The 15,449-nt window shown below is 36.5% G+C and overlaps 1 protein-coding gene across 1 annotated transcript; it reads right to left on the bottom strand.

Annotated features, from left to right (window-relative positions):
* Nucleotides 1–2,907: 2,907 nt before the first annotated feature.
* On the bottom strand, nt 2,908–3,948 carry LOC128968153 (heparan sulfate glucosamine 3-O-sulfotransferase 1-like). The gene has a single exon (XM_054382500.1). The coding sequence runs from the start codon at nt 3,835–3,837 to the stop codon at nt 2,908–2,910; it is 930 nt and encodes a 309-aa protein (XP_054238475.1). The 5' UTR covers nt 3,838–3,948.
* Nucleotides 3,949–15,449: the final 11,501 nt, after the last annotated feature.

Genomic DNA, 15,449 nt, shown 5'->3' on the forward strand with positions numbered 1-15,449 from the left:
AGTGATAGCTTACTATATGTGGAATTCAAAATGACATCAAAGAGCTGCTCAAGTCATCATAAAATCTGCAGTAGTCTTACACTTATTGTCTGTTTCAGATGCTCCCAACAACCTTTGAAAAAAACTGCATGATCTCTTCAGCAACCTTCCCACACGAAGTTTATTTCTGCAAACACCGCTCGAGTATCATATGATGAGATAAAAGTCCTTCGATGGCCAGTTTGGAGAAGAATACTTTCTGATTTGGCATCAAATGTGGAAACAGGTAAGGGTAAGGACATGTGTAATGTCTTAAATTGAGAATTCCCTTCTTAATTCCAAACTTTGACTAGTTTTGAATTCCAAGTGCCAATAGCTGAATAGTGTTTATTCCAGTATTACTAAAGCATGGCTCAGTGCATCTTGGATTAAGCTGTCATTCTCCTGAGGATGACAGAAGGGCTTTTTGAAGATGGTAAGAGTGGAGAAGGCCAGGGCTTCATGAGATAATACTTTTCAGACCACAGAATGAGAAATTGATTGAAAGTTTGTAGTGTTAAATTATAGTCTACTATATTTACTGAATTCTACTTTGCAAAGGTTAAGTTGCCTCTTTGTAGAACATTTACCCAAACAAAACTTCAGATGAGAATCTTGATTGATGTAAAACCAACCAACCAAAAAACCCCACCAATGCCTCATCCAAATTATATTATGCATATTTTTCTTCTGGTATTAGTAAACACTAGAATGATCATTGAATTCATTCCATCAGCTTTGTCCTTCCCAAAAAAGCTGAGAGGGAGTGAAGAGTGCTAACAAGGCAAGTAGATGTGTGCATCATTAACATACACAGACCAGCTCTCTTGAAATGCAAATTCCAGAGAGAACCTCCTGCTCCTGAGTAGTGGTCAGATTAATGATTAAAAGCCACAGTCTCAGAAAAGATGGAAGAAATAAGTAACTGTTTGAGTCACCTGTAGAAATCAGAGGTGTAGTAAATAACCATACTTCAGAAAGATAACTTCAGAGATTAATTATACCTTAACAGAAAAATTAGATATAATTTTCTCTCATATATATGCATACAAGTAGTGGAAGAGATAAGAATTAAGATTTATTATATTAACATTTTACATTTATTGAGGGAGTGTTTGAAGAAAACTATTTCTGTAGAATCTGTCTGGGTATGCTTCTGTCCAGCTTCACTGGAATACTGCTATCTGCCTAACATCTAAGTAGCCCCCTCAAAAGGTATTATAACCCTAAAACCCAGTGATGCAATACATACCTTTTAGCATGTGAAGTGGAAGACTTGAGTCCCATATTAGGAACTTACACTCCACATGGTAGCTTAGACAGACAGGACATAGACTCAGGATCCTCATCAGGGTTAGGTGGAGTTTGATGCTGTGATGTTCAGAGAGGGCCCACACAACTGCAGCTTACCAGTGATCTGAGAAACTTGGAGTGCACCTCATGACTGGTTCTACTAGAGGGTGAACTAGAGGATTTGGGTTGAGAGGTACAATTTCAAATAAGCACATCTGCATCTGGAGTGCTATCTGGCACCATATTTAACATTTCAAGTTGATTTTCTTCTTTGGTATTGGCATATAATAAAATGTTAATGCACAAAAGAAAAAAAAAAAAAGAACAGACCAGCACAATACTGTCAATCAAAAAAAAAAAAACCAACTTAAAAAAAAAAGTTAAAAATCCTAATTCAGGGTTTTTTTTATATAATCTGAATATGTTACACCTGGTTTATTGACCACTGTGTCTGAGATACAGCATAAAAAGATGTTATTTTAGCCTTGAGATGTTCTGATGATCAGCGTTAGAAATGACAAAATAAAAAATACTCCTTGCTTTGGAGGACAAGCAAATAAATTCTCTCTCTCTCCCTCTCTATTTATTAAAAACAAAAACCAAACCAAACCAAACCAAAAAGCAACCAGGAATTATTGTGCTTATGGAGATATGTGAGCTAAAGCCAGGAAAGCAATAGAACAACCCGTCACAGAATACAAACATAATTAATATGGGAGTACTAATTAAGAGTTTTTCCATTCAAGAAGAAAGTGATGTAATTCATATAGTCAAATACTTGTACAGTTATTGATACTAATAAGTTTTTGCCCCTTTTTTTTTTCTTAGTGTACAGAATAACACTGTAAATTGAGGTTGCCTAGGATATTCTCATTTCTTTACATTCAGAACTCTCATATAAAGCTTCTTCAAACAGTTTACATTCTTACTGTGGTTGGAGATTTTTTTAAATTTTTTTTTTTTTTTAAATCCAAGATATTAAGAGTGGTTTAATACTAACCATATACAGACAGGAAGCTTCTATTTCACCTATTCAAAGTCATAGGTGAAATGGATTCCTTTTATTATTAATTAAGAACTTTGGTGTATTAACAGAGGATGAATTACTTACTGGAGCCACTAGGTATGGCCCTGTTTCACCATACAATTTAACTTATTGCATGAAAAACTGTAGAAATCAATGACACTATCGCTGTGCATGATATAAAAAATACTAACAACAACAAAAGATACAGAACAGTTAGAGTAATACCATTGCAAATATTTACAGGTTTTTTTTTTTTTTTACACTGTTAACACAGTCATTTTTCCAGCACAAATTTTTTAACAGATACGTATCAGAAATAAGTTAGCTGAAGGTAATGTATTTGCATAATGGGAGAAAGATCAGTGTAGGATGCTCAGTAATAATACAACTATGTGAAACTTATTTTTCCCAACATAAAGGGTACCATTTCCATGAGTTAACAGATGTGTTATTCCGATGAAGCATAAAACCAGTGTGTGAAGGTCCCGTAATAGGCGTCTTTACAGTTTAGAAAGATGTTTGACTGAGTTTGTTTTCAGGCCCTTTAAGAAACATTGATTGCAAATGCATTAATGCCAGTCAAAGGAATGATTAACCATTCTGTAAAATTTTGCATTGTGCTCTCTGAAGTATGAATACAGTTGCTCTAAAACAGTGTTGTTAACAAGAGGATGGGGACGTCCTTTGGATTCATGTAAACATCTCTCTCTTCCATCACTTCTAATGCAGTAGAATCCCTTGGTTTGGTTAAAATAAAAATTAGAAGACACAATTCGGGAAGGAAGATTTAGAAACCTTTCAACTTTTTGTAATTCAGGAAGAGGGTCCTTGATTAAAGTATTGCCATCGACTATGTGAATCTGGTCCAAACTGAAATGCTTAAGCCACTTTTCCATATGAACATCATATAGACTTCTCTGAATAGCTTTGTATTTGGTATTAAGTGCTCCATTCTTAATAACAATATCTTCAAAAAGCTGAACAGGCTTGTGGCTTTCTACTCTGTTGTAATATACTTGGGTATAGTCAGATATAACTCTCTCAGTGGGATCTCTTAGAATGAGCAGCAGTTTAATGGAGCTATTCATGTCATGAATTCTTTCTGGAGCCTGTGGCGATGTAAAATAGCCTGGTGTTTTCTCAATTGTAATTTGATTTCCATATGAAAATGGCATCAGACTTCTATACCAGTCAATTCCTTTCACATAATTTTCATCCCAGTCAAAGAAGTGGACTTCTGTAGCTGCTACCACAATATTAGGATGAATATCCAACATTTCCAGCAAAGCTCTTGTCCCTCCTTTACGAACTCCTATGATGATTGTCTGAGGTATTTGTCGACTTGTGCCAGGAGGTCTCACCTGTGCTGAATAGTGTTCACTTTTATTGCTGAATAATCCTACTTGTGACTTCAGTGTTTCCAACAGTGCCCCATTCTCAACAGGAGCACCCCGAGCATGAGTCAGCAGAAGATAAGCTGACACGAGTAGGAAGGCCATGTGGAGAAGAATAATTAGTTTGAGATAAGGTTATGCTTGACTAATGAAAGAATAGATAAGTCCCCTTTCCAGCCGACTGGCAGAACCCGTGGTAAGTGCACAGCAAGTTTCTGAAGCATCTATAAAATAAAATTAAGACAAATCAGTATTTCTAAACCCATCACCAGTTGGAAATTAAATTTGCAAATCTAATCCTTGATCACAATAGAAAACTTATACCGAAGTTACTAAACCCCCGACTTTATTTCAGAAGAAAAAAAAAAAACAAAACAACAAACCCAAGCCATGTGTTTTTTCACCCTATAGGTGACCAGTGATGGACACTAACCCTTCAACAACTTGTATTTCTTCTGAGCACAAATTAGAATTTTTTACCTGATTTTAATTTCCTAACTGCTACTTGCTTGCTTTGATTTCCCTAGCTCTCTTCCATATCTTGCCATATAGAGCACCATACCCCATATCACAGAATCATAGAATGACTTAGGCTCAGAAGAGACCTTAGAGATCATCTAATCCAACCTCCCTGCCAGGATGCCTCTCAACTAGAGCAGGTTACTCAAAGCCCCATCCAGCCTGGCACTGAACATCTCCAGGGAGGAGGCATCTCTCTGGACAATCCATTCCAGAGTCTTGCCACCCTTGTTGTGAGGATTCTTGACAGATAATTTAGGCAACTTTATTTCACCTGAAAGAAAACTATTTTTAGAGTTTTTAAGTAGTCTTGAGATTAACAAGGTTAACAACTTAAAGGAGAAAATAAAGAAGGAATTTCTCTGAAATAAAGTAAAGCCAGTGTGAAAACAAAACACAACAAAAATATTGGAGACTGGGAAATTTGCAGTAGTATAGACAGAGATGTGTTCTCCTAGAGCTGGTGATAGATGAAAAAATGCTCAAATTTGCTTTAATATTATTTTCAAAAAGTCCAACACACTTAATATTAGTTTATCCCTAATTAACTGCTAGTTACCTGGTTTCATGTACCTAGGAATCAGGTGCAGATACCGTCATTCAAAGAAGCCTGGAGGCCAAACGAGAAATTCATTCTGAGACGTAAGGAAAAAATTGGTCTTGTAGAATATTCTTATGTTCACATATAATGCAAGTTTGACTCTGTTTAATTTACCATCTGAAAACAGCAGTTATCTACAAAACACTCTGAAAAACAAGTAACAGAAGAGATTTCACTTTTTTTTTTAACAGACCAAAGAATTGTTTTCAAAAATTGTACCAATAATGTTAGCTTAAAAAGTTTGCAATTCAGTAGTTGTTTTATAAAGTGGAAATCTCTTGGGAGTCAGTGCTAGACCAAAACCTTAACCAGAAAATACTACAAGAAATCATCAAATTCAAAATGTGCTATAAGACTAGTGCCTAAATAGATGAAAATTGCCTTTAGGAGCAATTCCATCAGAAAAAGATTCCAGCTTCAGCCTAAGATATTTGATTTTTGATGAAGCTCTATGACTTTAGATCCTATGATTAGGTTACAGTTGCTACATAAATGTAAAGCTTTAAAAGATTATTTATCAAGTAAAATTGGAATGTTATTTCAATACTTTTTGTGTTGCTTTTTTCCCTTTCTGCAATTAAATGCACACTTTTACAAGATATGAACTCTTTTTTTATAAGGAATATAAATATTTTACATTGCTACACAGCACACTCTTTTAATCTCAGACCATTCATATGAAATTAACCCCATGATACATGATCAGAATTACAGTGCCTTATTACACAGGTTTTTTCCTATTATTTGATGGTGGTGGTGTTGCTTAGTAACATAAGGAACATCAACAGATATAATACTTATTAAGCAGAAATGTTCACAAAGAAATTCATGCTGCAAAGGGGACTAATTAAGTAAATAATACCTTGGGCTTTTGTTTTTTTTTTCTTTTTTAAAATCATAGACTAGACTGAAGAAGCCAATACAGTGGCTGAAAAATCATTTTAATATTGCAGAAGTGTTCTAAAGACCCTTAACTGCTGCACTCCAATGTAAAAAAGAAAAAAAAAAAAAAACAACCAAAAAACCTAAGTGGATTATGGTTTATCCTGGCTAAGGATAAAGTACATCATCATAGGGTAAACCTAACCATGTTATTATTACTAATTTATATATTATTAATTCATAACAATATTTTGCACCACCTGTAATGCTTTGCATTGCAGAATTTCATAGCACTTTTTAATGAAGTGTCTGCACACTATTAAAGCACTATTCTCACCTTACAGGAAATTGGGACTGACCAACCTATAGAGCCAGTTCAAGAGCGCAAATGCTTTGGAAAATCCAGGTTAATGTGATCTGCTCAAGGTCATCAACAGGTTTACAGTCCAATCAAGAATGAAAACCTCAGGGCTTCTAATTCACCTTCCAATTCCAACTTTGTGCCATTTCATGACAGCCACTCACATGTCCTATGGCAGCTTATATTTGGGTCACACACTGAACCAAAAAGCAAAGAGATTCCTCAACGATTCAGCATAAGAGTCAAGTACTTTGTGGAATATGGCAGTTTCTTCCCACATGCTCCCCCCTCCATACTACCTCAGGATTTAGCAGCACACAAACTCAGGATTTTGTTGTTTCAATGAGCAGACATGCGCCTGTTTGCTACTAAAAACTACAACAGGCAGTGGTCAGAGCAAGTAGAACAAAGCACCAATTTTTTGTCTTGATTTTTAAAAATAGAGTTGGATTTTTAAAAGTGTATAGTTTTTCCTTAGATATCAACTCAACCCAGCACAGACATCAGCCACTGAATACAATTGAAACTTTTAAAAGTTTTACAGACACACAAACTCATAACAGCTCAATTATAGTCTACGATTAAGGACATCTCCAATGCTCACAATACAAAAAAACCTATAGCACTCTAACTGTATTCACAGCCAAAGGTTATATAAGGTGAACTGTTTTGGGAACTTTGAAAAAAGAAAATCACACTGTGATGACAGTTATGGCAGCATAAACTATCCATATACAGTCTGGCTTCTAAGTAACAGCAAAACCAAAACCAACAATAATGCAATTCTAAAAGCTTTCAAAGATCTGAAATTTATCTGGGCTTTTTTTTCCCCTTTTGTAGAAGCAGGGCTAGTTACACAGCATAATAAATGCAAAACTGCTCTCAGTATGGCTTCTATATTTTTGTAAAACAGGCAAATGAATAATCCAGTGCATATGGGATTAACAGACTCCAGTATCAATTTATTCAAATCCAATAAAGCAATGACTACTTCTATTAATTCTAGGCATTAAATGTTGGCACATGTTCAATAGTTGAACAAAAAAAAGTACACTTTTTATTACTAAGTGAAAGGAAGTAAAATTCAGCTGTGACCCACACAGGTCAGATATGCCTAGACTGAGTTCAGGAAGCAATGAGAGAACGCTTCTGAGTGTGAAAGAGATCGAAAAGTATTAAAAGTTTCCCACGTAGAAACAATTGTGAGTAGATTTTTTGTTTTATTACAAACAGTGCTTTACTTCAGGCTTATGGTAGAATGAGATCAATTAGAAATAGATACAATTGAATATGTTTAGAGCCAAGTCCTAAAAGTTTCAGTGAGATCTGATTCAGGTGAATCCCATTCCATTAAACATGAAGACTATATATGAAAGGACAGTTTTCCCAGCACATGATACCTACTTGCAGATAGGACACAAAACTATTCTACTACACATCTACTCTATACTCTGGTGCCTGATTTTAGAGAAGGCAGTGAGACACTGGCACATGTTGCCCAAAGAGGTGATAAATGACTCATCCCTGGAAAGCTTCCAGGACAGGTTGTTTGGGGCTCTGAGCAACCTGCTCTAGGTGAAGATGTCCCTGCTGCCTGCAGGGGAGTTGGACTAGATGGCCTCTGAAGGTCTGTTTCAACCCAAACCATTCTACAATTCTATGACTAAGTGTACTGACTAAATAACATTCCCATGACATCATTACTGGGCTTTATCAAAATTTCTTAGCTGGTTTCCATGACTGCACATGAAGAATACTTCCCACCTGTAACTGGAAAATGTCTGATGCAAGCTGCAGAAAGCAAGAAAAGGTTGAGTGCGACTAAAACGTGACACTGGAGTTCAAGTTGAGCTCCACTGGTGTCTGGTTATACAAGAAGTAGAGGACTAAGAAACTACAGAAAGGACGACAGATCCCAGAGTTAAATAAACATTGCAGCAGTTCATATTACTGATAAAGAACCTTGTGATTTTTGTATGCACTCAAACTATAGACATATTTTTAATAGGGAGGTCTACCAAGAATTCCTCAGTGTGGCACTACCTAAAAAACTATGATCCCACAAGCTGTCCCAAAATACTCTCTTGCTGTTGTAACAACTCTTCTCAAAATGAAATAATCTAAAGGTGCCTCTTTAAGTGTCAATATAAAACCAAGTCTTTCCCAAGTAAAACAATGCCATTAACATTTAAAGTCCTAATATAGCTGTGAATTTATTTGGATGAACCTTTTATAATGAGATCACAGTTTTATAACAGCCAAAAATTAGTATCTTACAGGAATAATAATTTAAAAAAAATAAAAAAAGGAATAAAAAAGAAAATAGCTATTTGGTGAGTAAAGATAGGAGCTACAAAGTAATGGCAATTGGCTGCAGGCTTCCCCTCTACCAGGTACACAGACTATAAAGGATAAAAAGAAAGCTAAGAAAGGTTAGCATAAACTATAAACATTAAATCATTGGCAGGTGATATTAGCAGATAGGAGTTTTCAAAAAAGTTTGCTTCCCTGAGGCTAGTATTATACTTTTTAATTCCCTTTTCTGATAAGACAGAAAATTGCCTGATGATATGACTGCAAATATACATCAGGACCTTATAAATGGTAGTATATATAGTATAAATACACTAATCTATTTCTGAGCTAAATAAACCTAGGGATGTAGCCTTCACATTTCTATTTTATGGTATTTAAAAAAAAAATCATACTCAAAAAACACCATCCACATAGAAGTTACTGAATTACAATTTCATAAAGGCCCTTAATATATTTTAGTCCATAAAGCCAGGTGCATTCTAAGCCTACCTCTAAATAGTCATAATCAGCCCCCTGCCCCATCTGCTCCTATTAACATGTAAAGCATAGATAGTGGTCAGCTTAATGCACATGACAAGGGCAGTTTTATACATCTAATCACTCTACATATCACAGTGGCATATTTCAAATGGAATCATATTATTGTTTCATTGACTTAAACTAGCACCTGTAATTGTTAACTATGCATCAGCACTAATAGAAAGTGAAGTAGCCACACCAGGTCTTCAGCCAAATAAGCTGCAACTATGTAATTATAAAAGTACAAGGTGTAACAATGTGGGACTTGTAAATAGCTTTTGTGTTTTCACCTACATGTCTTACTGAGGTAAAACTTCAACCTTTCTACGTTGGTAGAAAATATTAAATTGTTGGTACAATTGTTTTAATATTATTAATTTGTGCACACTCACTCTCACAGCACCTTAATATTCACTGATGTTCAGGAATTAAAATTAAGAGTTTGCTGCAGAGGTTTTATGAGTCCCATCTTTCAAAGGAAAAGATTCCTCAGAGGGTAAGAGAAGGCAACAGAAGCATTTGATGGGAACAAGGATAGGTTAGCTCTCTGTTGTACAAACCAGCAAATACAGGACATCAAACAGGGAACCCTAGAACCTGTTAATGCCCTCTTGTTAAGTCTTCAGCACCTCAACATTAAAAAAACCCAAAACACAAAAACATAAACCCATGATAAACTGAACAGCTGGGGATTCTAGAGCATTGCAAGTTCAAGGCCTCCAAGAAGAGAACAACTTTGACTCATGCAGGAGTTTTTCTGGGCAGAACTTGTCAATATTAACTGGTATGTTTCCAGCACTGCCCTAGTGCAGAGTGAGAGTGCTCCAGGTTAGAGCTCACCAGACACTGGCAGCTGAATGCAGAGTTAACCTAAGGCACCCAGACATGTGAAGATCCAGCCAGGGAGAGAAGCTATGAAGCAGGAGTCTTGCAGGCAAGGAGGCTCCTTTCCTCCCAGTTTGAATGCTCTTCCACAGTTAAACACTTCATCCAAGTCTGCTGAGCCAAGGTCAGTATCTTACCCTCTGTTTATAATATCTTTTCTGAGAGTTTTTCCAAGGATATCTGGGAAGTAGTTATATGATGCTGCTGCCTGTTAAGAACTGCTGCATTTGGTGGTATAGAACTGCTGTATATTCCCATTATACAAGGCATGAAATAAACTGACCCTTACTTTGTTAATAAGTCATATTACCCAACAGTCAGTAGATTGAAGACCTTCTAATGTCAAATTCAGGCACAAAGAGAAACAGCCAAATCCTTGGGCTGGATGCATTCCTGTGTGGTCTGCCCAGGTGATCCTGCTTTGGCATGGGGATTGGAGTAGGTCTCTGGGGGTCCCTTCCAACCCCTAACATTCTGTGATTCTGTGAATATACCAATTATACTGAAAAGCACAGGTGTAAAAGTGAGCTGAGAATTCACCCACAATAAACCAAAGTAGCAGAATGGCACACCAAAGTTGAAATGTTCTGGCCTTCTGAAAGATGACTAACAAAATTTAAGAACTACATTACTATGTGCAGCCAAAGGATATAATTATTTCTTCTCACTAGAACTACTTCTGTAGTACTTGATATTTTTTAATGGCTTTTAGTTAACACAGGACTGTGAAAAATATTGCAGAGAAAAATAAACAACAGCTCTGGGCTTTGTTTGTTTGTTTAAAGTGTGATTATAAAACAAAGGACATGAAGGAATATATAAAGAAGCTGAAAACATAAATCATCTGGACAACTTATCTAAGGCTAAAAATATGATTCTGAAATTCTGGGTAGTGGCATAAGCTGTGATAAGAGACAAGGTCAAGATAAGAATCAGAGACAAAAGGCCTGATTGATGAAATAGAGTTTGCAAAACCACATACCCAATCCACACTGAGTTTAGGTATGTTGAAAGGCTTTGAGAATCAAGGAATCCAAAGTTACACAAAAAAAAGCCTCACAGTTTACCTTTCCTCAAAGTAAATAAACATGCAGAACTTGAAGACAGAGACCACAGAAATCAACTGCCTAGGAATTTAAATTTAGAATCGATTAATAGAGAAAGCAGTAAAAAAAGGCAAAAGCCTGTCTTTCTTACACTGGTAAGCAAATCCATGCTAATAAAGAAGGTGAATATCATGCCATAATATTGAACAGGCACACACATTAGAAAAGAAATAGATAATGCTCCTCCTGAATAAAATTTCAATTAAAGCCTTCGACACATATCCCTTATTGAGTCACTTGCATGCTCAACCCAGCAGGCAGCTGCAGAGATACAGAAATGAAAGCAGGTGAGGAACCATTTGAAAATGTCTACTAACCAGAGTACAACAAAGAATATGGCCCAGTGTGCCAAAGTCACATCTCTTTAACACTGTTCCTCATGCAAAACCAGAGCATCAAAGATAACAGTCTGCAAACAGAGTAAGTAAAGACAGTTTATTTTCTGGATATCATAGAAAAGCAAAAATCAGAACTTTGCTCCTTACCAGACCTGTTTCCACTAACAAAGTAGTATGACAAAATACAGTAACAGGAAAGCTCAGCACTCTGAAAAGTCCAAGAGCAGATAGCTGATATCAAACATTTCTTATTGCTTATCTCCAGGATTTCTGAGATTTAGTAGGGTTCTTGTCTGACTGTCTTTTACACTAATTACTCAGGCATGAGCAAATGGAGAGATGAAGGGAGAGCAGTGGATATCACCTATCCTGATTTCAGCAAGGCTTTTGATACTCTCCTGTAAGAACAAGTAGAGAGCCCTGCATCTGGGGAGGAGTAACACCAGCCACCAGTACAGACTTGGGGTGATCCTGCTGGAAAGCAGCTCCATGGAGAATGACTTTGGAGTCCTAGTGGATTGCAAGTTATCCATGGGACAGCAACGTGGCTGTGGAGTGCATTAAGAAAAGTGTGTCCAGCAGGTCTAGACAGATTCTCTCTACTTTGTCCTGATGAGACCACACCTGGAATACTGTGTCCAGTTTTGGGCTCCCCAGTTCAAGGGAGACAGGGATCTGCTGGAGAGAGTCCAGTGGAGAGCTATGAGGATGACTGTGGGACTTGAACATCTCTTCTATGAAGAAAGACTGAGACACTTGGGGCTGTATAGTCTTGAGAAGAGAAGGCTGAGAGTGGATCCTATCAACATCTATAAATATCTGAAAAGTGGGTGTTAAGATGAAGGTGGTAGTCTCTTTGCAGTGGTGCCCAGTGATACGACAAGGAACAACAGGTGCAAGCTAGAACAGAGGAGGTTCCACCTCAACACAAGGGGACACTTTTTTTACAGAGGGTGATGAAACATTGGAACAGGCTGCTCAGAGAGGTTGTGGAGTCTCCTTCTCTGAAGACTTCCAAAACCTGCCTGGATGTGTTCCTGTGTGGCCTGCCCTAGGTGATCCTGCTTTGACATGGGGGTGGATTTGATGATCTCTGGAGGGCCCTTCCAACCTCTAACGTTCTGAGATTCTGTAATTAGTTATGAAAGACTGAACTTAGGAAAGCTTTTCTGCAGTTCCAATCTTTCAAACTTGGATGTACAGCCTGAACTAGGCACACCAGTAGTCCAACCAGAATCAAAGCATTGGAGATACACAAATATATCAAAACCTCTTAAACTTTAGTGGTAGACAAAGCTCTCCCCTTTCCCACAGTCCAGGCAGTTGTTGTGACAACTCCCCTGCACAGAAACCATCTCTGCATCTATGACTTTAAGGTCTCCCCAGAAAAACATATTCTGTGATTATGCTCTAAACCTGAAAAGCCAGGGGAAAAATAGCATGGTTAATTCAAGCAGAACATGCTCCAGGCCACACATTATCACTTCTCCCCCATAGCTCAGTCCTACTTTGCACCCAAACAAGCTTTCTGCACTATTCATTTAATGCTGCTTCACTTCAAATCAGTTACAACTTCTCAGAAAGTCTCTTTGATGACTGAGAGTGCCTACAGCAATTCTTTGAGCCTTTAAACTCTGTCTGTCAATTTTCACCTAGGTCTTTCAGGTAAAATCATATTTAGAAGCCATCATACATTCAAAACTTTAAGACTTCATTTGGACTTTAAGACTGCAAATTTGTGAGACTTGTGACAAATGGTAAGGGTTGGTCACATTAGAAACTCCAACTAGGAAAAGCCACAATAGATGTAGTCAAAGACTGAATTGAGTATGGTAATATTCTCTCCCAGATGAAACTATTTTGGTTTTGCTTATGATGAAAAGAAACTGTAATCAGTACTTTATTTTTTAAATGTAGTATCAATTTGGAAACTATCTTTTTCACCCAGATATCCTACAATGACCTTTTAATAATTTTCTCCTTAAATCTTGAAGGTTACCAATATTCTGGTTGTTGTCAAGGTGCTAGAAACTCCTCTAACAGAGGAGAAAGGGGTAGGCTGTACAGCACATGTACTATAATTGATTGTAGACACTGAGATTTCAGCTGCTCTGCACAACAGCAGTTTTATATTGTCACAACAACTGGGAATTTCCCCAGATCAATACTTTACCATAGCATAAGAGCAAAGAGCACGTCCATTATTTTGCATTCTGCCTCTCTCTCTCTGTCTTCTTTCCTTCCAGATAAAACAGAAAAAAATAAAAAAAACCCAAAGTGCAAAATTTTGTTATTTCAGTGTCAGACTGGCACAAGACCTCTACTTTCCATCACAGGAGGTGGTTGATTTTGTGATCTATTTTTGCACCATCTAGCCAGAAACATTTTTTTTCTTAATGTGTAGCATACAACTCACACATTCCATACTCTTCTAGTCCATTTAATTTTTCCTCAGAAAATTTTAAAAAGAGAAGTTGAGGGTCAGTCTTTATTTCTCTTTCACCTTTCTCTATTTCTTCTAAAGCATTTTCATATAAAGCAAGGATGGAGATGTTTGTATGTGATGGCCTTAAACATAAAATACAAATCTTGTGCATCCTGATTGTTGTTTCTCTTGCCCCACAAGAACACATGGTGTGATTACAAAAAAAAAAAAAATGGTCTCATTGCACATTTTACCTCTGAGTACATTTTTCCCCCCCTTTCAATAAATTTTAAGTTTTTCTGGAGTGTTAACAGAAGTATTTTCAGCAGATTTTCTGTGTCATCATTCATCAGTAGCTTAGCAGTTACTTTAAATCTTTTGAAGAATAAATGTCAACATCTGAATACCAGTTAATTTGCAAGTCCAGTGAGATTCATAGAAAAAACAGAAAGTGAAGCCCAGTATCAACACTTTCAAAATAGAGTGCCTCAAAGAGCATAAAAATCAAACAAACATTCTGCTGCTTACAGAGAAGTCAATTTAAAAATTGGAGTTGGATAGTGCTGAATGTAGGACTACAGAATCTTAATTCTCTACATAAATGATGGTGTAATCTTTAAAGATGTTGAGCATCTGAGCTTTGATGTTGAACTTTTGTATCTCTAGGATGGCTGGGAACTCCACTGATGTTTGTCTGTTCTCATATGCTGATACAAACATTTCCTAGCTCAACAAGATGGAAGAAACATACTTGTGTATAAGTTAAGATTCCCTGGCAAACATTCACAGCCTATGTATTTGTAGCTGGTGACACCTGTCCAAACCTTGTACTACTTCAGAATAACTTGAGTTTTTAAAAAAACCTTCACAAACACACAGTAATATTGGCAGATTAACATGAAATTTACTTAGGAAAAGAAGATACCTGCTGAAATACCAGAATTCCTTATTACAACATGTCCATTCTACCACTCTCCGCTATTAGTATCTCACTGTTTGGTCACTGATATATCAAGTGGTTTCAAAGCATAGTCATGAGACTATTTCCCCCCAGAGCAGTTTGTGAAATATATATACTCCCATTTAATGCAACATCATGTTTAATTCTATGGCAATAAAGGATATTTTCTTGCATTCTGTTTATGAACATTCAGTCCTCTTACCTTACATATGTGCCCACAGGGGAAAATAAATCTGGGTTTTAAATTTATTTTGCAACTGTAAAATACAGAATAGTTATTTCTTTTTATAGCATGCTAAAAAAGGTAATGCAAGTAAGCAGTGTAAGCTACCAGTTATTGATGCCAGCTCTGTTTTGAAGCAATGCTAATAGCTTTTCCTCTCAAGAGAGGACAGTGTTTCTTCTAGAAACTATAAATTATATATGCTGATTTTTCATCTTAAATTTGTAATTTAACTTTTCTTAGCTAAAATATTTTCATATGTCCCACATTCATTATGGCATCTATCAATATGAATATAGTTCAAGCATTAAATTTCTTCCAGAACCTTTCTGTCCAAAGGGAAAAAATGTGATATGAAAGATCTTGCAGTCAAACAATATTGATGTGTATGTGTGTGAGAAGTTTGATTATTGAAACTCTCCATTCCTAAACTATAAAGCTTACAAAAATGGTATAAGAAATTAAGAGTAGCACATCAAAAACATTAATAAAATTAAGCTATCTCACCTGATGTTTTTTAAAAATGACTGATATAATTGTCAGTCATAGTATGAGAATGTTTGAGAAACAAAATTTCGGTC

The sequence above is a fragment of the Indicator indicator genome, chromosome 7 (assembly GCF_027791375.1).
Source record: "Indicator indicator isolate 239-I01 chromosome 7, UM_Iind_1.1, whole genome shotgun sequence".
Taxonomy (NCBI): Eukaryota; Metazoa; Chordata; class Aves; order Piciformes; family Indicatoridae; genus Indicator; species Indicator indicator.